General features: G+C 34.9%; 1 protein-coding gene across 3 annotated transcripts; it reads right to left on the bottom strand.

Moving 5' to 3' along the window:
* Window positions 1–1,548: 1,548 nt before the first annotated feature.
* Window positions 1,549–22,507, bottom strand: Zup1 (zinc finger containing ubiquitin peptidase 1). 3 transcript variants are annotated; one of them, XM_077801841.1, is made up of 11 exons: window positions 22,218–22,507; window positions 21,471–21,610; window positions 19,752–20,326; window positions 13,139–13,249; window positions 10,132–10,253; window positions 8,780–8,948; window positions 6,334–6,522; window positions 5,878–6,043; window positions 4,347–4,498; window positions 3,021–3,241; window positions 1,549–1,734 (listed from the first exon to the last, which is right to left on the bottom strand). In XM_077801841.1, exons 2-11 carry the CDS (start codon window positions 21,476–21,478, stop codon window positions 1,687–1,689), a joined length of 1,761 nt encoding a protein of 586 aa, XP_077657967.1. In that variant the 5' UTR covers window positions 21,479–21,610; window positions 22,218–22,507; the 3' UTR covers window positions 1,549–1,686. The 3 variants fall into 3 exon arrangements, with proteins under 3 accessions (XP_077657967.1, XP_077657968.1, XP_077657969.1); XM_077801842.1 differs by lacking the exon at window positions 21,471–21,610 and having other exon boundaries at window positions 22,214–22,507; XM_077801843.1 differs by lacking the exon at window positions 21,471–21,610.
* Window positions 22,508–24,025: the final 1,518 nt, after the last annotated feature.

Here is a 24,025-nt window from a genome sequence, read left to right as displayed (position 1 = left end):
CAGCTGTATAAGTCACCCTGAATTATGAATAAGAACTAGGTGCTACTCCTGAAATCATGGCTTATGAAAAGGTAAATATAAAGTTAGAATAGACTGTAATTTAGCAAGTAGTATAATGTGACCATTACAGGGTCCCATAAAATAGTATCTGTCAAATTGTGGTAAAGGACCAATTAAAAAATTAATTCCACTATTAATGCTGATGTTTGTAAAATTTAAAAAAAAATCACAGCAATCCTTAATTTCTAAATTTAACTTGTCATAGACTGGAAGTTTGTGGATCACTCATCTACACTAAGTTACACTGCTTCGAGGACCTAGAAAGTGTACTTACTCTAGATTTGAGCAGATTAAGAAGTACCATTAAGAGCCACCAGGTAGAGCAGTGTGGGCGAAGGGTTCTAGGCAGAAAGAGCTGGATTTTGGCAATAGTCTTGAGTCTGAGTGAACTTGCCTTGAAGGGATGAGAGAGGAACCTGGAGAGGTAAGCTGAGGCCAGAGGGTAGAAAGGATGGATTTTTACCCATGAACAATGGGGAGGATTAAACTAGAAAGTCATATAACTCATTTGTATTTTAGAACACTTTAGCTTCAGTTTGGAAAACAAATAATAAAAAATGCATACAGGGAAACTAGGAGGTTATCAGATTACCTTGGTTAGAAAAAATGGTGGCATGAACCAGGACAACTGCAAGAGGATGTAAAATAGAAAACTGGTTACTAGTCTGCAGGACAGAACATTAGAAAGGGTGGCTCCAGAATTCTCTAATTGTCAATACTATTTCATCGTTAGAGCACAAATTTCAGTCTTTGCTGGAATACCTAAAATTCATAAATCTTTATTCAGTAGATTTCTGTTCATTGTATGGTACACATTTGCATTGTTGTTGTTGCTGCTTAATCTCCATTTCTTCATCCACCTTCATTTCGTTCTGAGGACCTCTGTCCTGTTAGATAGTCTCCTGTCAATCAAATCAGTCCTGTCTAGAATCTGAATTCCGAGCAATGTACTGTGGCTCCTCATCAGATTGTTCCTGCTATAAATTTCACCATGTTAGCCTTCAATTGACTGATTCCAGCCCAGTTCTCTAGTTAACCATGGATTCTGAGAACTTATGATTAATCTCTTGATAATTCCCTTCTGCTGATGTTGACCAATGCAGCATTCTTGCTTGGAATCATACAAGACATTCAACCAGAATTTGGAAGTCCCTTTCCTATAGGACACATTAAACACAGGACTTAGAGACAACCTGTGTTTATATCTTGGAACACGATAATTTTCTTGGGCAAACTACTAACCTCTCTGAGCTTCAGCTTCATTGTGGGCATAATAATAGTACTGTCTCAAAGAACTATTCTGAAGACTAACTAATTAACAGATTCAAATACTAAGAGCGCCTAACAGAAGTAAAGACCTAATACATATTAGCTTATAACGATAATACAAAGTAGATTTCTGAAACATACATAAGAAAAACAAAACTCATAATGCAAATGAGACATTTTATTGAAATAATTACTAAATAAGAAAGTACTACAGGTATAATTTAATAAAGGCATTTTGGAAATTAAATTATATGTTGAGTACTTAGAGAATTCAGATTCTTAAATTTTATTAAGGAGTTCAATATCTGAATTAGGAAAACAAAGTATAATTCCACAATCATTAAAATACTCAATTCTTCAAGGAATCTTCTCTGCTGTGAAGACTTGAGAAGCTTGTCTCCTGGCCTTGAAAGGGAATTTTAAAATGTATTAATTGTAAGCTAGAAATAATTATATTATATATTAAGTATTATTCTAAGATAAAAATAAAATCTGAATCTTTTTCAAGTAATGAAAATTCCTGAAGGAAAATTCCAGCCTCGAACTTATAAAATTAATAATCAACAGTTTTTTAAAAAGCCAAGCCATAAAGGAATTAAAGAACATTCAAATAAAGACAAAACAGAATGAAATAAAAAGAAAATGTAATTATTTAAGGCATAATGAGTTAAAAGTAAAAGTGCTGTGAAAAAAACTGGATGGGGAGAGGGGAAGAGAACAACAAAAGAGGAGAGCAATAGGGAGTTATAGAACCAAGAAACTTTAAGAAAACCATCTCCCTCTACCAGGGGTAGATGAAAACTAGTATAGGTCTGTAATTCCAGCTACTTGGGAGACTGAGGAAGAAGGAGTACAAATTCAATGATACCCTAGGCAACTTAGTGAGACCTTGTCTCAAAATAAAAAATACAAAGGGTTAGGGTTGTAGCTTGGTGGTTGAGCCCCCTGAGTTCAACCCCCCAGTAAAAAAAAAATATATATATATATATATATATATATATATATATATATATATATATACATATATATATACAAATATAGTAAAATAGGAAATACAAGGAGGTTATGTTCTTCTCTAGTTCTCTGTCTCCTTTGCCTTTAAAGTGAAGTAAAACAACGTAAAGTACCAAATAGGTGCACCTTTGTTAAGATGTGGCAAGTCTAAATTCTAGAACTGTGTATCAACAACAAGCTCAAGTGCATAAAACAGAGCCTCAGGAATCCTGCAAGTCATATTTTACTAAAGAAGAATTATAAAACCACTATGAGTTAGGTCTACAGATTAAGATATATTTTTACCATATTTATTGTTATGTTCATAACTCATATATTAAAAATTAAGCTAAATATTATGAAATTAAATATTTTTATGAAGTTGTATAAAGCAATTGAAAGTTGCTTTTAAGTTTAAAAGAGGGACTGAGGTTATAGCGCAGTGCTGGAGCATATGCCTTTCATATGTGGGGCACTGGGTTCGATCCTCAGCACCACATAAAAATAAATAAGAATACTATATGTTTATCTACAACAACAACAAAGTTTAAAAGATATCCATTCCAGAAACTCAGTGATATAGAAACAAATGCTTTGTCTACTTAATGAAACAGAATGAAATGTTAGGAGATACAAAGGGATAATACTAATTTTAACTAGAAATTTTAAAGTTTTGCCCATTCAAGCATCATACTTACAACTTTCTCCTCTGAAGTAAGAGTACCCTCTACTGCCACTATCTGGTATTGCTTATGCTTTAAATTTCCCACAAATTTCCGAAGTTGCTTGAGACTGCTAGCCTCTATGTCTTGCTGTAATAATTTCTGCATTTCTCGAGAAGGACATCCAGGATCAAATATCAATAAACATAATGTTCTGTTTTTTCTCTCTTCAATTCCAACAATTGTCCGACTATGACCTATTAAAATATAAAGTAACCAATATATGTCACATCCACTTTCTGCTATACACACACAGATATTAATGTATATATATTCCTGTTCTCTGTATATATGAATATTATATGGACATATATGTGTGTGTTTAGAATATAAATACGGTCAGTCATTAATGTGTCTATACCTGAGACCTCTCCTAATGCACAAAGTAATTAGTTCAACTTGCTTGTTCTTTAGGGGTTTTTTGTTCAATTTTAGTTTTCTAAAGGCTTCATTACAAAAAAATTGTGCTTCCACTCCACCAATTTTCCTTTCCCTTTCCTAGTCTTTTGATCCCCTTTTCTTTCCCTCTTCTTTAATCAAATTATCTTAAATAAAATGGCTTGAAATTGACTCTCCCAGAACAAAAATATAGTTCCTAAAGGGAAACAGAAGTAAATTTATATATACGAGATATCAATGGAGAGGGCTTAATCTCCTATGGTTTGTATTCCTATTCAATGATTATGTCTCTTTATTCTGTCAATTCAAATCATCCATTTAACAAACTTGATCAAGTATCTCTATGCCAGGCACTATTTCAGCAGCAAAGAACATAAGAGCAAACAAAACTGACAAAAATGTCTTACATAATAATAGACACTGTAAACAAGGTAAAGAAGCGAAGGAAATACCAGTAGTGGGTAGCTGGGAAAAGGAGTTGCAGTTTTAAATAAGGTGGTAAGAAAATGCTTCACTTAAGTGACATAAGTGATGAACAATCAAAGAAGAGTGAAGCAAAGAAAATGATGAGCTGAGAATATGGCTCAGTGGTAGAGTACTTGCTTAGCATGCACCAGGCCTTGGTTTCTACCAATGATACCAAACAACAATAACAACAAAAAGAAAAAAGAAAGGAAAGAAAAGAAACAAAACCCAAGAAATAATGAGTTCAAAAGACCCTTAAAATGCCAGGAATATGATCCTTCATTACCCAAAAATGTACTGTAATGACCCAGTAGCTCTGAAAACGAGAGTATTGTCACAATATTCCCCCTCCTCCCTATTATCGGAAACTTAAATTGTCCAAAAGTGATAGACAATGTGTTGTCTTCCAAAGAACATTGTTTTATGAGTCATACTAACCTTGATGCTGGAGATAGATAGGAGGTTTAGATGTCCATACTACCTTGGAATTCCCTTCCCTCTCTAAAGAATAATAGTTTAGGATCCATTCAAATAAACGAGGGTGTGTACCTGAAGGACCAGTTGACTTGTGAAAATCAATAATACGGCACCTAATAAAAAAATTGACAAAATGGACTTTCACTGATGTAATTATCAAATACAAAAAAATTTTTAGATCTGCTAATTCTTTCTAGGAAGGAAGAAAGAAGATGATAAATTTTTATTATTTAACTTGAAAATTATTATCTTTGTGGGAGAAACAATTATTTAAATAACTATTCACAACAAGATTATGTCTGACCTAAAGGTTACAATATTTGCTGACATATAAAATCTCCTTGAATAGTAAATGAATATCATGCTTGATTTTTAAGTAATCAACACATAATCAGGACACAATTTTTATTCTAAATTCTTTAACCCTGATGATCAGTTTAAAGCTGACTTCTGACTTTACTTACTCAATAGCCATTTGTATACACTAAAAATATACAGAATACTTTTAATTTTCTCAAATTCTAATAACAGACAAGAATATACGTAAAGATCATAGGAACCTGTGTGTGAACCCACATCTGTCCTTTTATCTATCTCCTACTTGGCACCAGTTAATGGTGGTGTGCCTCCTTCAAGAAAAGTCACTCTTGAGTAAATACTGGTTATAATATTCAACAACTATTTTACAGAGATCAAGTATAACCCAAAGCATTAACAGAATATCACTTCAAACCACAGCACAAGACAGCCTGTTCTTGTCTCTCTAGGTAATAAATTTCCAAAATATCCAAATTGTACTGGTTGCTAACCTCTGTCACATTAAATTTAATGCTAAGAACTTGCAGCTAGCTAATTACTGAGTTTCAGGTGCTCAAATAAACTTCTGGATAAACTGTTTAGATGTAAGAACAGTGCTTTAGGGTCAGCAGTCTGATTTCATGTTTAGATTTAAAATAGTGAATAGTACCCTACAGAGTATAATTTTATACAGAAGAAGACATTTAAACAGAAATTCAGAATATATTAATAAAAAGGAATATTTAACTCAAATAGTAAAAGGGAAAAGGAAAGGCAATGATTAAGAAAAATTTCAGAAATCTTTTCAGGAAGGGAAGAAAATCAGCAATCAGTAATATTTATGCAATTATAATGTAAACTCTGTCTTTAATAGAAACTGACTAAGTCATGTTAGACTGAGGGTGAGCAGGTAGAACAATTTTTAAAAAAGCAATCGATACTGTCTACAACTGATAAACCAGGAAACAGCTACAAATTCATGTTATTTAAAAACAATGGGAGTAAAAATTGCCTGTGAAAAATTGGACTTGAGAATACAGAGAGCATGAGACCTGAAATAAGGTGCTGGTTTTCCCTACCTATATATATCTCTTGGATAAAAACAAAATTTGGGGAAAAAACAAAACAAAAAACAAACTACCAAAAAACTAAAAGATATAGCAATGGCTTTAAACTGAAATTTTCAGATACATACTTTACCCTCAGGGAGGTCAGGAGTGTATATACTTCACATGCTCCAATCCAGGCCTTTGTTCCCTGTAACTTGTTATTAAGTTGAGAGGCCCCATGAGGATCAAAACCTTCCTTCCATGCATCTTCAATCATAGACTGAATTTTTGGAATGCAAGGAACTGACATACCTAAAATTATTTTAGCAAATAAAGTACATGACAGTTAATAAAGTACTGAGCAATATCACTTGGCAGTATGTCATATACTGTGAAGGAGTCCACAATATGGATTTTAAGACAGTTATTCCTAATATCCACTACATAATTCTCTCCCTCCAATCAGATTTCAAGTTTCTTATGTAATATCCACTAAAGTACTTCTTTGTTAAAGCTATTAATTATGTATGTTACATTTTAATTCAGTCCATTTCATATGTGTATTATATCAGAGACAAGCTCAGAGTTCAGTATTTTCATACCTTTCAAGCATTCATCATAGGCATCGTTTTGTAATAATGATGAAAGTAGCATTTGGAAATTTCTGTAACCACAACCCCAACCTTTGTCTCCTAAAGATGAATGAAAGTGATCCACTGCAGAAGAAAGCCACACATGCCTCACATCTGTGGCAACATTCTGATAATATCTATGAAGGGCTTCAATAATTCCTAAGAAAAGAGAGAAGATGCAGAAGGATTTGTTTCCATCATTATATGGCTCTATACCAACCCCATCCTCAAACTACATAGCTAAATCCTAACCATTCCATCTCTTTCTTTGTAGCCTTAATTAGGGCTACAACTTTAGTTCATGACCTTGCTTATTACTACAATCCAAGTTTCCTGACACTAGAAAATTATTTGTTACACTGAACTAAAGTTGTTTATATTTCATACCTCCACATCTGCAGGACTCAACACATAAAAGTAGAACCGTTGTATGAAAGCTTTCCTTGCCTCTTCATTTTATAATATATACTGTTGGAGACCATTCGGTTCTCAACAATTTGCTCCCAATCAAAAATAATACCTCTCTATAACCTACAAAATAGTATTAGTAGATGGTACATGAAGCCTACTGCAAGCAATCCTTAAATTTACCTTTATTTCAGTATATTCTCCTTGTGTTTAGAATCACACAGATCCTTCAAGGATCAAATAGTACTGTTCTCAAGGATCCTTTTTCTGTCTTGTTTTTCTGAATAATCACTGCATTTATTTTTTGTGCCCTCTAGGTACTAGTCACATTTTGTCACAGAATACTACAGTTCTGTGCATATATTTTACATACTGTAAGGACTCTATAAAGTTTATGGGCAGGGATATCTTACTTACATAGCCTATACTTTCTTGTTTTTTTCCCCATACTTTCTTATAACATGTGGCACCAAAATGACAATAGCCAAATGCTTTTTATTTGAACGATGGATATCCTGAAAGAAGATGGACTTTTGTCTTTAAGAAGGCAGATCAAAGGTTTAAGTGGTATAGAATTCATATAAGGAATACTATACTGCTGCTAAAATTAATGGAGTACAGCTATAAGAATCAATATACTTGATTAAAGCAATTTGGAGCATGCATTTTATATCCCATTATTACGAAGATTAAATGCATGTAAAATAGTATGTAACATTTATGGGGAAGTACATATTTAGTAAGAGTAGTAAAACATCCATCAGATTAACAAGCACAAAATTAATGATAATGATTCCTTTTGTTGGGAGTAGGAATTAAAATCAGTGAGGGATACACCAGGATTTAAAATACAATGAAAGATTTAACAGCTTTAAAAATGTTAAAGAATGTGACAAAACATTAAGATTAAAAAAAAAAACACTGAGGGGAATAGTTCATATAAATATATTTTTATATAAATTTTTTACTACCCTAACATACATACAAAAAAGCAATTTAAATAACCACTTGTCAGGAGAAAGACATGCTTTGGAATAAGGCTGACCTAATTATGAATACTGGCTGGGCCAATAACAACTATATAACCTTGCCTTCAGAAAATTATTTAACCTAAGCAAAATAATCTCATGCAGAATATGTAACAATACACAAGAGGATGTTTGTTTCAAGGTAAGTGACATAATGTATAAAAAACTTTTAGAATCCAAAAAAAATGTACTGAACATAGACTAGCTATTAGCTACATGTGACTACTAAGCATTTGAAATGTGGCTCTTCTAATACAGGTGTGCTATAAAATAAAAAACACATACTGGATTCAAAAGAATGTAAAAAGAATGTTAAATATCTCATTAATAGTTCTTAATATTATTGCATGTTACAATAATATTTTTGATACACTGGGTTTAAACTCTTAAAATGATAGAATTATGATGGTGCAACACAACTTTTTGACTACCATAGTACACTTTGAATTTTACATAGTGTACTTTAAATTTTGGTCTTTCCCTGAGCTGTGGATGTGGAGTAAGATATTCTCTCCAGATGCTGGGTAACAGCTGTGAGCTACAGTTCATAGTCAGTCATGACATTACAAAGATAAACTACTGACATCCTACAGGGTACTGTATTGCTAAGCTATAATGTTCGGCAACTTAGGTGTATAAAATGCATTTTCAACATAAAGATATTTTCAACTTACAATTAGTTTGTCAGGCCATAACCCCACTGCAGGTCTAGGAACCTGGGCTTCTATAATTTTACCTTTGTCTTTTTACTTTTTTTTAACGTGGCTCTGAAATATTTAACTCTGTATATGGCTCCTACTAGCCATATATTGGTCTACTATTAGCATTAGTCTACTAGATGATTAGCACACTATTTGAACTTATTCTTACCTCATACCATATAAACCTTGGATTGTGAAAATCAAACAAAATTAAATGATTTTATTACCTCAGTGGTATATGCAATATTAAAACTATGATTTTGATGTAAAAGTACCCACCAGAAGTTTTTGTTTTTCCATCATCAGTACCAAGAGCTAGCGATTCCATCATTTCAGCTCTTCTTCTATGAAATTCAGATGGAAGCATCCTACCCTTATTTACTTCAATCTCCATATTTCGTAATTGCTGTTGTTTGTATCCTCCAGAATTATCTAAACCGTATTGTCGCTATTAAACATAAAAACAAAGGGCATAATTTTTATGTTCCTGTACATTAATGAGATGGAAACTTGTCAGTTTTATTTATTTGGAAATATATATCAAAACATTCTGGTTTACAGGTTTTTACATAAATCAACTTAAAGATTTTTATGAGAACTATATATCATGTTACATAGTAGTTATATAAGAAACCTCCATAAATACTGGAAGTTTTTTGTACTAATAATGTTGAAAAGGCATTTTGCATTTTATATTATCCCCAAAAGACTTAGGAAAAGCCATTTTCTTTCCTCCTCCAAATCCTGGTGGGAAAATGTTTTGTGAATAAATGAATCACTAGTAGAAACAAAATCTGAAATTAGATTTTTCCAAAGCACAATTCATGGAAAAATAGCCATGCATGAGATATTGCAGAAAAAAGACAAGAGGTCAACAAATCTGGGAAAATGATATTTATAATGCATACTGGTATATTAAAGGCTTTAAGAGGTGTAGTCAAACTAGTTTAATTGAATACTTTCAAAACTATTTGATTATAAACACTTATTATTTATACATTATTCTATAATACACAGGAAAAAAAACTCTGTGAGCATTATTAGCCCAAATAAAACTATGGTTCACAAATTAGAAATTAAAAAAAACTATGAAAAATATAAATCCATTAAAAATGTAACAGTCTAGCTCAACAAATGTTAAATTCACCTAAGGTAAACAGTTTCAATATCATTAAACTGCACTTTGTATTACAAATGGTTCTTTCTAAATGCCTAAAATTGCAACCTATAAAAAAAAATCTAGAACTCAAGAGGCATTTTTTCTAAGTTACCATTCATGTCTAAGTATTTATATAAGTATTTAAATTCTAAGTCTCAAGTCTCATAATTTCTCTATTGACCTACACAGGTTTGAATCAAGACTTTACCTCCTAATAACTGTCTAACTCTGGGCAAATTACTCAATCACTCTATTTCCATTTTTTTTTTAATCTGGAAAGAAAATTGTGGTACTGAGAATTGAATCCAGTGCCTCCCACATGCTGGGCAAGCACTCTACCACTGAGCCACAATCCCAGCCCAAAAAATGTTTTTAATAAGGACAAAAATAATAGAATGAAGTGTTGAAAGCATATTTTAGAAATAAGAACTCTACCAAACCAAAATATTATAATTGTTATTAATCTTTGCACCTGCAGTCTCTGAAATTCTTCCATTTCTTGTCTTGATTCTTCAGATCTCCTCTTACTGTCTTCTTCTCGTTGAAGTTGGTGAGCCAATTCTAGATCACCAGAACACTGGACTCTATCCATGCCTATTAGATATTTAGTAAAATAATGTTAAGAATAAAATAACTGGCAGCTCGGAAGGCTGTGGCAGGAGGATTACGAGTTCAAAGCTAGCCTCAGCAAAAGTGAGGAACTAAGCAACTCAGTGAGACAGGGTCTCACTATATTAAAATACAATACAGGGCTGAGGATGTGGCTCAGTGGTCAATTGCCCTTGAGTTCAATCTCCAGTACTCCCCCCAAAAATAAAAATAAATAATAAATTGCCAAAATCAAAGCTTACTATCAATTAAATATTTTTTAAAAAGTTACTGATATTGTTTATCATTTATTCATGACTGTGATATTGAACCATGGAGTACAATTCTGGCAGAACTCAGAACTGCTTTTGCTAAGGAAATAACCTCTATTTCATCAATATCTAATACTCATTGACTATTTAAGCTGTAACAGGTGTTTTTCATTATCTTTATGACAACCTTATGAAGTAGGTTATTATCTACTGAGGAAACCAAAATTTGAAGAAGTAATACTCTTGATTAATGCTCCTTAACATAAATAAGGCAGATTGATTTTTCAAAGAAATAGTAAGGATAGGGAGAGAGGCAGTAATAAAGAGCATAAAAATTTACATTTTCAAAGTGTAAGTGCTAAATAATAACTTACAGTTTGGCCTCAAACAAATTATATAACTTTTCAACATCTTGCCCTGCCTTCCTCTCTCCTAGTTTCCTTCAGATGCCTTGGAGCCAGTACCTTGTCACCCTGACCCATGTTTTTAGTCAGGGTTCTTGAGAGAAATGTAACTGAGAGGGGAGGGAGGGAAAGGGAGACAGACAGAATGAGAATATGTATGTGTACGTGTACATGAAGGGATTGATTACAGGATTAATTCATATGATCACAGAAACTGAAAAGTTCCACAATAGTCTGTAATCTGGAAAACTAGAAAATCCAGTAGTGTGGTTCAGTCTAAGAAGCCAAGAGGCCACCTGTTATGGTTCAGATCTGAAATGTCCTCCAAAGGCCATGGGCTAAAGACTTGGTAATATTAATTATGATATTTGGAGGTAGAGCATGTCCCAGTTGGAACAGTAAGGAGGTCAATGGAGGGGGGGCTTTGAAGGGTATGTTTTTGTCTCTGGCCCTTCCTTTCATGCTTTCTTTCTTTCCACTTCCTGGCAGCCAGGAGGTGAGCAGTTCTGCTTTACCTTGTGCTCCCCACTATGATGTTCTGCCTCATCTGAACAATAAAGCCAAGTGACCATAAACTGGAACATCTAACACTGAGCCAAAATAAATCTTTCCTCCTTTAAGTTGACTTTATTAGGTATTTTGTCACAGTGACGGAAAGCCAAGTAACCCACCATCAAACCTGGGAGACTAAGGGTGCAAGGTCAAGTTCAAGGCCAAAGGCTCAAGAACTCTAGAAAGGCCACTGGTGCAAATCTGAAATATGATGAACAGGGCAGCAGATGGACAACTGGCTCCAATGAAGAAGAAAAAGGCAGAAAATTCCCCTTCTTCAGCTTTCCTGGTCCATCCAGGCCCATGGTCAATTGGATGGTGCTTGCCCACTTAGAAGGCAGGTGTTCCCCACTCAATTCATTGACACATGCCGATCTCCTCTGGAAATATTCTCACAGACACACCAGAAGAAATGCTTCACCACTTGTCTGTGCATTCCTCAATCCAGATAAGTTACCATCTCCCAACTCGATGGTTTAATTATGTAGCTGAAAAATTCTTTCTTTTCAAACCTCTCAGCCACTGCTATATCTTCCTATTTGGTTCCTCTTTCCATTCTTGGAATATGCACTTGGTGATTAATTTTTAGTCTACCTTAACAAAAGATAAAGTGATTTGCTTGAATCATATCTTTATTTTATTACCCACAACAGGCTTACATAATATACATAATCATAGAAAGCCTATCATAAACTCAATAAGAATTACCAGATAGTCAACTTCAAAAGGGTATTTTTTTCCCAGTATTCCCTTACAATCTTGTCAAAGGGAATATAGATCACCAACTGAAATGAGTGGTACAGAACCATCAGGATAGAAGACTATTCTATCTGTACTCAACTAACTTGCACCTGGGGGCTGGGCTGACTGAACAGATTTTGCTGTGCATGGAAATCATTGATTCTGGTACTAGGCTCATGATACTGGTTACTAAGAAATCTTCCCATTACTGGGAATTATCTATAATCCTTTAGAAACAGAAACAGAGTAGAATACAATTGATTTCTTCCAGGGTCTACTTTATGTTTTCCTTCAGCAGGTTTGAGAAACTTATATAAGATACCTTCATGTCTAAGGCACCATAATAATTACTTAATGTCACAATTAAAATTGACAGAGAACAGAAGAAAACTTTTATAGAGTCATTATTAACCACTAAATAATTTTAGAAGCTGGGGTGAGCAGCTGTAAATGTACTGAAAATGACTTTCAGGTTACGCAGTTCATAAACATGTTGAAAATTATTATGTGCCATGTGGCAGCTTCCTAGTTGACAATTTCTGGTGGCCAAATGCTAAGTTTATTACTTCTAGCTGATAAAAGAATGCCATCAACTTGTAAATGAAACACTTTCTAAATAACAAAGTTTAATATTCATTCTCTCAAATGTCTGCACCTTCTAAATATTATTGGCCCTGAGCAAAATCCAGGATGCACAATCCTAGTTTGGATGTTGGTCACCATGGTTCATTCACCCTTTACAACATTTTGTGACATATTTCTAAGGAAAAAGTTACAGATAGAAAAAATTATAATAAAGGAACAAATTTATTTTTAAATACTATGATTTCCCCTCACCCCATATAACTAATATGAAAATTAGATGTGTCCCAGGAGGCAAAAGTTAAATCAAGACATTTTTATTGTTAGCACATAAACATACCTTGTCGAATGCTGCTTTCTTCTAAATGCAGGTCAACATGTTCCTGGAGAATATCGTAATTTGTACAAATGAGCCCACACATAGGGCAGTCATAGATTGGCTGAACACAGTCTGTATGAGAGACATAATCCAGTTTCCTTTTTAAAACTTCAAGATTTTTCATTCCATGTTAAAGACTATATACCACTTACTAACCATATAAATAAAAGCACTTTGTGGTTAGGTTAAACATGTTTAAGTCTATTCCCTACTACTCTCATTGTATAAATAAAAACCATTTGTGATTGGATTTAAAAGTTATTTTTCCGCTCGCAGGGTCAAGATGAAGAACTGAGCATAGTACAAACCTTTTATCACTCTAAAAAAAAAAAGAAAAGAAAAGAAAAGAAAAATAGTAATTAGCTCTAAGATCTTTAGTCAAAAGAAGAAACACTGAAAGGAAAACCAAAGCTTAAAGTAGGGCCAGTCTAGACATGGAATTTGGGGATAAATTCTCAGCACCAAAAGGTAAGATGCTGAACTCAAGCATCCAGCAGAAGGCTGGAAAATGGGATCATACTGTCTACTTTGGAGGAGATTAAAGAAAAGGATCCACCTGACAGCACTGGAGATAGATAGGTCTAGCTTGCCCAGAAGAGATGTAGAAGAAGTACCTCTGTAAGACTCAGACCTAGAGTATAATGGGCACAAAAGAGGAGATGGATTTGTGTATATATAGAAAGAAATCACTAGGCAATCCATAAATATAAGGCCTGGTTTGAAAGTGGTGATTGTGAAATACCAAGGTGAAAGAACCATGAAGCTGCTTCATGGGGAGGGGATCACATGAGGGAAAACCCTCATTAAGTTGAATAATTAAATGTGAATTACAAAATATATTCATAGGTCCAACGTTATTAAGGTTTGGATATGAAGTGTCCCCCAAAAGCTCCTGTGATAATGCAGAAATGTTCAGAGGGGAAATGATTGAATGGTGAGAGCCATAGTCTAATTAATCCATCCTAATTTGAATGGACTAGTCAGTAACTATAGTCTAGTAGGATGTGGCTAGAGGAGGTGATCCTTGAAGAGTTCATCTTCTTTGTGGCCCCTTACCCCTGCCCCCTTCCTGCTTGTCAAGAGGTGAGCAGACTTTCTCTGCCATCCTCTTTGGCCATGATATTCTGCCTCCTGATAGGCCCAGCTCAATGGAATCAGCCATCTGAGACCTCTGAAACTGAAAGTCAATATAAACTCCCTCCTCTATGTTATTCCTATCAGATATTTAAGTAGACAGTAAAAAGATAACACACACAGATATTGATATCAAGAAGTGGGGCTTTTGCTGTTGACTCCCCAGAAAATGTGATTTAGAAGCCTTTGGAGCTGGTTTGCAGAAGAAATTTGGAAAAGTTTAGAGATGCAGGCTGAAGAGAGAAGCCTTAGAATTTGTAAGCAGAGCTTAATGACTAATTCTGGTAGGAGCTAACACCACCAGAATGCCCATAGGAATGTAGACTATGTCCATGAGATTTCAAAGAAAAGTGAGGACTCTTTTGGGAACTAGACTAGAAATCATTCATATTATATTCTGGCAAAGAACTTGTCTACATCTTGCCATGTCCTGACACTTTGAGTAAGACTGAATTTAAAGGTGACAGCCTAATTAATACTGTAATGGCCACAGAAAATTTCAATGCAGCACCACATTCAGGCCACGATATAGATATTGCTGACAACTTTTAGCCTGGTTTACTGTGAAAATTGGGAACAGAAAGCAGAGCTAAATGATTTTTAAAACTTGCAGTTCAGCTAGAAAAGTGCATGTAAAACTGGGGCCAAAGAAGGTGTGATGCTTATAGAAATTACAACCACTAAGAGATGCTAATCACTTTGCACAAAAACAGAAGGAAAAATGGCTTGAGGGGCACTTCAGAAATTTGTACTGGAAGCTCGAGGATATAAAAGGGACTAATCCTTTGAGAAGAATCACAGGAATGCTCTGCTTTACAGGGGGGCCTAGGAAGTTGCTGCACTGTGTTCAACCACCTGGGAGCCAGGCAAAGTGTAGTAGGGTTGGTATCTCATGGACTGCCCCTGGGGATGATAATGTGAAAGTCTGAAGGTGAAGCCAAAACCATTATAGAGACCCTGAGAATTAGGAGATGCTTTTATCTGCAGAGAAAAGCTGCAGTTGAGGTGACATCCAGGCTAAAAGAGAGACTATGGTCACTAAAAAAACCAAAGGTCAAAGAGGCAAGACTGCCCAAGCCCTCTGAAGAGCACATTACATTGTCATGTGTCCTACATGCTATGCCAGAAGTTCTGGGATATTTGCCTGGTTGGGTTTGCATTCTGGATTGTCCATATTCCTTTCTATGCCTTTTGAAATGAGAATATTTACTGTGTCACTGTATATTCAATATATGTAACTTTCTTTTGATTTTTACAGGGGCTCATAGCCAAGAGTTTACCTTGAGTCTCAGATGAGACTCTGGACTTGGACTTTGGGGCAATGCTGGAACTGTAAAGACTACGAACTTCTTGGAGATAAACTAAATATATTTTGCATTGTGAGATGTTCATAAGCTTTTGGAGTCCAGGGGAGTAATGTTATAGGTTGGATATGTGGTGTCCACCAAAAGCTTGTGTTAATGCTGTAATGTCCACAGGTGAAATGATTGGACTGTGAGAGCTATAGCCTAATTAGTCCATCCTATTTTGAATGAACTGCATGGTAACTCTAGGCAGGTGGGGCACTATTAAGAGGTGTGATACTGTGGTTATTCACTAAAAGAAGGGTACATCTTCCCTGTGGGGTGAGTCTCTCTCTGTCTGCTTCCTTGCTGCCATAGGTAAGTGGTTTTCCTCTGCCATGCCATTTGGCCATAATGTTCTGCCTCAGAGTGTAAAACAATGGAGTCAGCTGTTTATGGACTAAGACCTCTGAAACTGTGAGGCGAAATAAACTTTCCCTTCTTTAAGCTGTTGATCAGGTACTTTGGTCTCAGTGATGAAAAGATCACTAACACAAATGCCATGAAAAACAATTTGGAGATCCACAAATTCAAGAAATCATCTGTGAAGAAATGGAGATAAAAGTCATCTACAGAGCAAAAATCTAATATAAGTATGTTTAACAGGAGGAAAGTCAATCTTTGAAAATATTCTCCAAAACAGCACTAAGAAATAAAAGTATACAGTTTCCATAAAGGACATTAAAAAGGTTGTAGCTAGGACATAAAAAAATTTTTCTTTCAGTCAGTTCTCTATGATAAAATGTCTCAGAACCAATGCCCAAAGGAAGCTTTTGCTCATTTTTTGGGCATCACACTCACTATGGCAAGCCAATCTCTCCATTTCTTCTAGTTTGAACTCATCATGAATTTCCCTCAATGTGCAAGCACTACACTTCATATCCCTGTATACTAAACCACTAAAAGTCCATGTCCCACAGGTTAGCTGTCATTGCCATCCAGGGCTGATAATACCTCTGTCACTGTTCTAACAATTAATCATTCAAATTAGTCAGAGGCTGTGCCTTAAGGCTTTAACCATTCTTAGTACATCCACTCATTTTACTGAACTATTATCATTTTTATTCCCTCAAAGTTTCCTATTATACCCTCCAGAAATCACATTCTGTCATCAGTCAACCTCTTATATCCACAATTTTTCTCTGAATATTCATTTTACCTTCTTGCATTAACTGAAATCTAGTTGGTTCATTTCCCTGACAGCTCCTGAACACACACATAAGCAATTTTTCTTTCACAATTCAGGGTCCCAGAAGTAGAAACAGTGTCTCTTTTGTTCCCTTTCATTATTTTCAACCCAGTTTTCTTCCTTGTTTCTTCAAAATCTCCATCTTTCACTAACTCGTGTCACTAGAATATAGAATTCCATACCCCTTCTTAGTAGTTAATATTTTCTAAAATTTTAGACATGTCTTTTAGTTAAAGATTTCAGCCCTTGAATGACAATCATCTTTTTCTAGCTCCTATATTGTGATTATTCTTAGCAACTTCAAAATCCATAGGAATAGTTCTTTACCTTCATTCCCAATAATCTTTTTCTTTACCCTGACTGAGCCATTGATTAATAAGAATAGACACTTCATCTGTATCTCCAATAACTGACCCACCTTTGAAATCTCTATTCTAAATATTTCTCCTCTCATCCTCCCACCTTTTTTTTTCTTTTTTAGTTCTACCAGTCTAAAGTCTTTGGCTTAATTAAAACTGCTAAAAAGAAGTTACATGCAGGCCCTATGTTTTTATCACTCATCACCTCTCTCTTGACTTTTTATTTTTTAGCCTAGATTCCATGCCTCCTTATATGACTATTGCTCCTTTAAACCAATATCAAATTCCCTTGTTTCATTTATTGTACCTGAATATTAGTTAAATCCAACTACCTAATTTTGCAATTTTTGTACCTTTAATGACAATCAGCTTGTTTTTCACTCAACTACACATTCAAACTCATAAGGCTACCATAAAACACACTTGGCACTAGCTTGCTGAGAAACTTGTAGGAAACAGTATACAACAGAGTAGTATCAGGCACTTATCATCAGTGAAGTCCTTGTCCTAGTCCTTAATTCTTTCATTAGTAGATAATAAAAGCATTTACTTAGAACACTGGCAGGAATCAACAGACAACTATCAAAATTAGTAAGATTTGAACAAGACTAGATACCTTAGAAACTGATGGTGCTTCTATAAATGGGCAAGAGTTAATTAGATAAGAGAAAAACTCCAATTTACAAAAGCAAAGGAAATTGAACTACTACAGGATAAAGCTAGCACAAATATGCAATGAAAAAACAAACAAAAAACTTTATTAAGGGATATAAGATGACCTAAATTCATGTGGAAATGTACTTTGATATAATTTCAAATATTTCAACAGAATTTTCAAAGAATTTGACAAAAAGATTCTAAAACTCAAAAGTAATGAGAATGTCTAAGTTAAAAATGAAAAGAAAGAGAAGAACTATCTTATCTGATCTCAATAACATGTTATAAAGCCATAGTTATGAAAACAGTGAGAAAGTGAGGTCATAACAGTTAAGCAAATAAATAAAATAGCACTAAAAGAACAGATACTGAGCCATACATATATGAAAATTTAATAAAAAAGACAAGATAAAATCAGTGTTAAACCTGGTTTCTATAAAAGGAAAAACTTAAAACTTAGATCCCAAATTCTCACAGCATATACAGTACACTTGATACCTACATACACAATCCAGATGTTTTAAAAAGGTGGGAAAAAAGAACAAAGAATTAAGAGTTTTAGGAGAAAATATACAGAATATATTTACAAACTCAAGTCAAGAGCATGTTTTTAGACAATACATGTAAAGTGTACATAAATAAAAGTTAAATTCTGAGCAAAATTAAATCATAACCAATAGCCTATTGAATACAGCTGCAGTAAAGAACTAGTACTAAGAATATATTTTAAAAGCAACTAAAAAAGACAACAGATAATTGGACAAGAATATAACAACAGTTGGAGAATGCACTTAACTCAATTGAAAAGTATACAAAAAATGTAACATGTACCTTGTAACAGAGAAAATTAAAATATATATGTGAAAAAGATTAATTTCACTGACAATTAGGGAACACGTAAAAGAGAATCTAGACACTGACTATGCCATTTACAAAACTAATTCAAATGGATCAGCAATCTAACTGTAAAATGCAAAAACTCTAAAACATTTAGAAACTGGCATTGTGTTGTTAGATATAGCATCACAAGCATGTGTCATAAACAAATGTTAAGTTCTGCTTAACACTTCCTTCTGTGAAAAACAAACTATTAAAATCAAAAGCATCACACTGGGAGAAATAATCGAAAAATACATATAAAGGACCTGTATCCAAATACACAAAGAAATCCTAAAACTTGACAATAAGAAAAATGCATAAATCAGTATGTACAACTATAATGCATCAATAAAAATATATGGGGAAAAAAGACAAAAGATCCTAACTGTATATGCACCAATGATAAAGCCTCAAAATACATAAGTAAAACCTGACAGAGCTGAAAGGAAAAATAAGCAAATTTACAATTATAAATGTGGATTTCAACAATTCCTTCTCAAAAATTTGGTAGACAATACTAGACAGGAAATCAGCAAGAAAATAGATAATCTAAACACAAACAATAGGATCTTAAGTAACATGCATAGTAAGTACCCTCTACCCAAGAAAGCAGAATATACTTTTTTCCTCAACCACCCATGAAACATGAGCCATAAAATAAGCCTCAAAAACTTCAAAAGAGCTGATATCATAATGTATTCCCTGATGATAATGTAGTCAAAGAAGAAATTAATACAAAATCAGAATCTAAGACAGTCTAGATGCCAATGGGCTGGGGGAAGTAAAACACAAGTTCCAAAACTAATCTCAATGGAACGTTATATATAAATCTGCATCAAAATCCTTTTTCATAACTGTATTTTTGTATTGCAATAATGGCAATACACATAATTTTATACACATAAACCTGATTGTTTTAAAAGTAGTCATCTCACAAACCAACTTTAAGACCCTTCATATTAAACTGAGACTACTGTTACTTATAATAATTTATAATAAAATGAACACTTTACCTTCTAATGGAGTGTCTAAAAGACTGGCATGCTTTGTTTTCACATGAGTTTCCATATCTTGACCACATTCCTCTATTTTTCCACAAAATGGACATTCAGGAGGACTATACATTGTTTCATAAATTGGTTCTTTTATTTCAGATAAGCCAGACTGTTTTCCCCTACTTTTCTGGAATTTTCTAGATTCACTTAAGTTCTCTGAATAAACTTCTTTACGTTTTAAAGTATCATCCTCAGGCAAGCTTTGAGCTGAACCTTTTGGATGATTAGATGCACTAGCTGAATGAATACTTGAATTAACTTCCACTGTACTCTGTAGACTGTTATCCTTATTATTTGAAGTTCCATTCTGCATTGTATCTATCCTCTCAAAGTTTCTTTCCTCTAGTGTATTCTGCTCAAAATGAGCAGTTTCAATATGAAAACACATTTCATCATAATTTACACCTGACAACTTGCAAAAAGGACATATAACTTCATTTTCCATGTGAACAACTAGCAGGTGAGCCTTCATATCCGGTTCTGAGGTTACTGTTTCACCACAAATGTCACAGGAAAGCATGGTATGACAGTAGCTAGAATAAAGAACACAATATTATTTTAGTATCAAAGTAGGAGTTGAAAAAAAATGCCTTTCATAAGATGATTTAGGACAATTCTCTGGTAGTTAGTGCTGTATTATTATGATGAAGAAATTTTCAATGTACTTACTGTTCCTCAAATACACAAACTTATTGACATCTCAATCAAAATTTCTTTACAGGTTGAGCATCCCTAATTCAAAACCCCAAAATCCTACACAATTGAAAACTCTGAGCATTGACATGTTGCCTCAGTTGAAAATTCTGCACCTGACTTCAAAGGATGGGTGGCAATTAAAATACAAGCACATTAAAAACTTTCAGACTAGGTATATAAGTTGTTTCCTTTCAGACTGTGTATATATATATATATATATATATATATATATATATACACATACATATGTATACACATACATATATATATATATAAGTTGTTTATGAAACATAAACAAAGGTACACATGAAACAAAAATGAATTTTATGGTTAGATTTTGGTTCCTTCCTCAAGATATCAATCTCATTATGCATTTGTAAGTAGTCCAAAATCCTAAAAAAATCCTAAATCTACAACATTTCCAGACCCAAGCACTTCAGATAGGAGATGTTCAATATGTACTCTGTTTCAAGCTGTCAAAGGTAATAACAATGAAATCAAATAATTTTAAAAATAAAATATTTCAAAAGGTATATCTGGTCCAAGGCAGTAAAAAAAAATATGTTTAAGAAATTGTCTGGGGGAAAGGCTCAGTAGTAAAGCCTTTGCCTAGCATGTGTGAAGCCTCAGCATAAACAACAACAAAAAAAAATTTCAATTAAAAATAAATTTAATTTCCAGGTAAAACAAGTCAGGTAAAAGACAACAAAGAGAAGTAACCTACGGGCTGTGGATTTAGCCCAGTGGCAGAGGGCTTGCAAGGAGGAGGGAGGGGAAGTCACCTATTTATTGAATGATTGACCTAAATATAGAACTTTAAGGTAGGTTATAATGGGAAGGAGAACTAAACATATCTTAATGGCATTTCAACAACTTTAGATATATCACACTAATTGAAGTATTATTTAATATCTTTCTACACATAAAGAAACCCACGATAGGACAAGGTAGCCAGGAAAAGGTGGAAGCCAAAATGCTAACCTGGTCATGCGCCACAGCCTGTATTCAACCCAAAGGAGAAAAGCCAAGAAGTTCTAATAGAAACTTATTTCCAAGTCTAGAAAACTGTCTTACAGCTTCGGGTTTCACCATTAAGTGGTGTCATCTCCTTGAGGTTCGGTCTGTAAAATGGGTTGTGTTAACAGTTACTTTTGGATTTTATGAAGTAATAAAGTACTGACAACGAATCAGGTAGTGTTAATAAGTAATTTGTAAACAATCACGGCCACCACCCTGCTACTACAGACCATTGTTCAACTTAGAACTATTCTATAACAAACAGGAAAAGAAAAATAAGGACATTATTTCCTTCATTTATATATATTTACAGGCCTCCCTACCCTGTCCTCCTTTTCCTCATTTCTCTACATGCAAGTGAAAACAAGTCTCTGATTTTAGAAGGAAGTTCTCTTGGTTCTCTAGTGCTAGGAACACCACACTAGAGTTTATTCTAGCGGCTAGGACATGGCACCGGATACACTTGATGTAACAAGGCTCAGAAGTGAGAGACTGAAGGCCAGTGGCAGGAGTCTCCCAGGGTACCAGGTCAGGTTGGGGCGGGGCAAGGTGCCAGGTCAGGGATGGGGTGGGGCAGGATTTTCGCAAGGCGGAGTCTGTCCAAGTTCTGCGCCAAGGTCCGGAGCTAGAACACGAAACCGATCCAGACCCTAACTGGGTCACAACTTGAAGCCGGAGGAATCAGAACGGGGGCCGTCAGTTCTTACCGACCCGGGGTCCAGCAAGTGCCACACTGCGCTCCGCTCGGCTTCCTCTTCGGGTCCGGCGCTGCAGTCCGGCCGTCGGTCCCGCCGGCAGAGGAGCGAGCGCGGGGAGTCCACTACCTCTCCCGGCCTGAAAGACTACGGCCAGACTCTCCAAATCTTCAAATACCAAACATTCACAGCCAGAAATAATCAGCGACACCCCCAAAATCCTAGCCCCAATACTGCATTCAAGAAAAAAAAAAAAAAGAAAACAATTCCTCATTGCCCGGGACGGAAGGAATCCCAGTGTGCCCCGCTCCGCGCCGGTCTGCGTTGCAGTGCATTCTGGGAGCTGTAGGCTTTGGAGATTTTGTTTGTTTGTTTGTTTTCTGTTCCGTTTTTGGATTTTTTTGCATCTTTCCCTATAGCAGATTTGATCCTGTCATTAAGAGTTGAACACCTGATCCACTAAGAAGAGAAATAAGACTCTAAGGATTTTAATACCACATTTGAGCAAATATATTGGGTGGGTCTTAAAGCAAACAGGAGCCTAACTTACTCATTGTCTAGAGTAGTCCTCTATTCTAGTATCAATAAACGGTCTGTGTAGGTGTCAAGCTAAAAAATGTGTACCACAGTTTTGGACTAAGATGTTTTTTCCTCATTGTTAAAATATCACCCATAGCTAATATTTGTCTTTCAGACCATATTCAACAAATATTAAAAAGCTGTACCTTAAAAAGTCATTCTATACTAATTTTAAAAAATGGGGGGAAAGGCATTTTGAAAGTAGAGCTGCAGCAGTAACCAAAATACACAACATCCGGAACAATTAATGTTTACATTCTGGTGAGTCATAGAAAATAAATAAGTAATAAACTAATCTTGACAACTGCTATGAAGATAACTAAAATTGGCTTAAAGAGAAATTAATGTTAGGTCTCTGTGAGGAGGGGAGGGTGCTGATGAACAAACCCATCAACAACATGCGAACATTTCAGTCAGATAAAATGACAACAATGAAGTTTTAAGGCTACAGTCAAAACAAAACACTTTGGAATTAGAGCAAAATGTGCTATAGAAAAGAATAATTACAAGATAAAGCCAGAGTGGTAGATAGTGATCAGATCATTGTAGGACCTTAAAAAAGTTACTGGGATATTTAAATAGGTGGATACATTATGTCATATCCAAAGCCTAGTTGTGCCAGTGCAGCAGGATAGGTTTGTAACAGTGGTCCATTTTATGCTTTGAATATAGCCTTATTGCTCTGCCACTGTGACTTATTTTTAAAAGAACATGTTTCTCTTCCTTTCTTCTACACCTCCCCAATCCCTTCCTCCTCCCTAATCTCAGAGGAAATAGGATTACCTTTCTTTCCCATCTGTCCTTGAGTATACACCACCTCAGGAATACAGTAATTCAGATTTTTGTGGGTGGCACCAAAAGAGCTCCCAAATTAACAAATGAATTACAACTCTGGACAGAACGCGTGAAATGTAGTTTTTGAATCACCTCTTTAAAAGTCCCCTGCTCCCCTTGAGGGACAGAATCATAGCCTCTGGGACAGGAGTCCTCTGTGTTTCTCCATTGATACCAAATCAATAAAACTTCTTTTCCCTTTTTCTCAAAACTGTATCCTCATTGTTAGGTTGGCATTGAGGACAAGGACTGAACTTTTAGTAAAAAATTTGGCAACCCAGATGGAACTCAACAGCAACCTCTGTTTCTTGGGCAGGCCTGACTCTCCAAGCAGCCTCACTTTCATGTGCTGAGGATGCAAGGTGGTTGGAGAACGTGTTGAGGGCCAATTGCAGGAATTAGGAAAGTTTG

This window comes from Urocitellus parryii, chromosome 8, assembly GCF_045843805.1.
Source record: "Urocitellus parryii isolate mUroPar1 chromosome 8, mUroPar1.hap1, whole genome shotgun sequence".
Lineage (NCBI taxonomy): Eukaryota > Metazoa > Chordata > Mammalia > Rodentia > Sciuridae > Urocitellus > Urocitellus parryii.
This window is presented reverse-complemented; position numbering and strand designations above follow the sequence as displayed.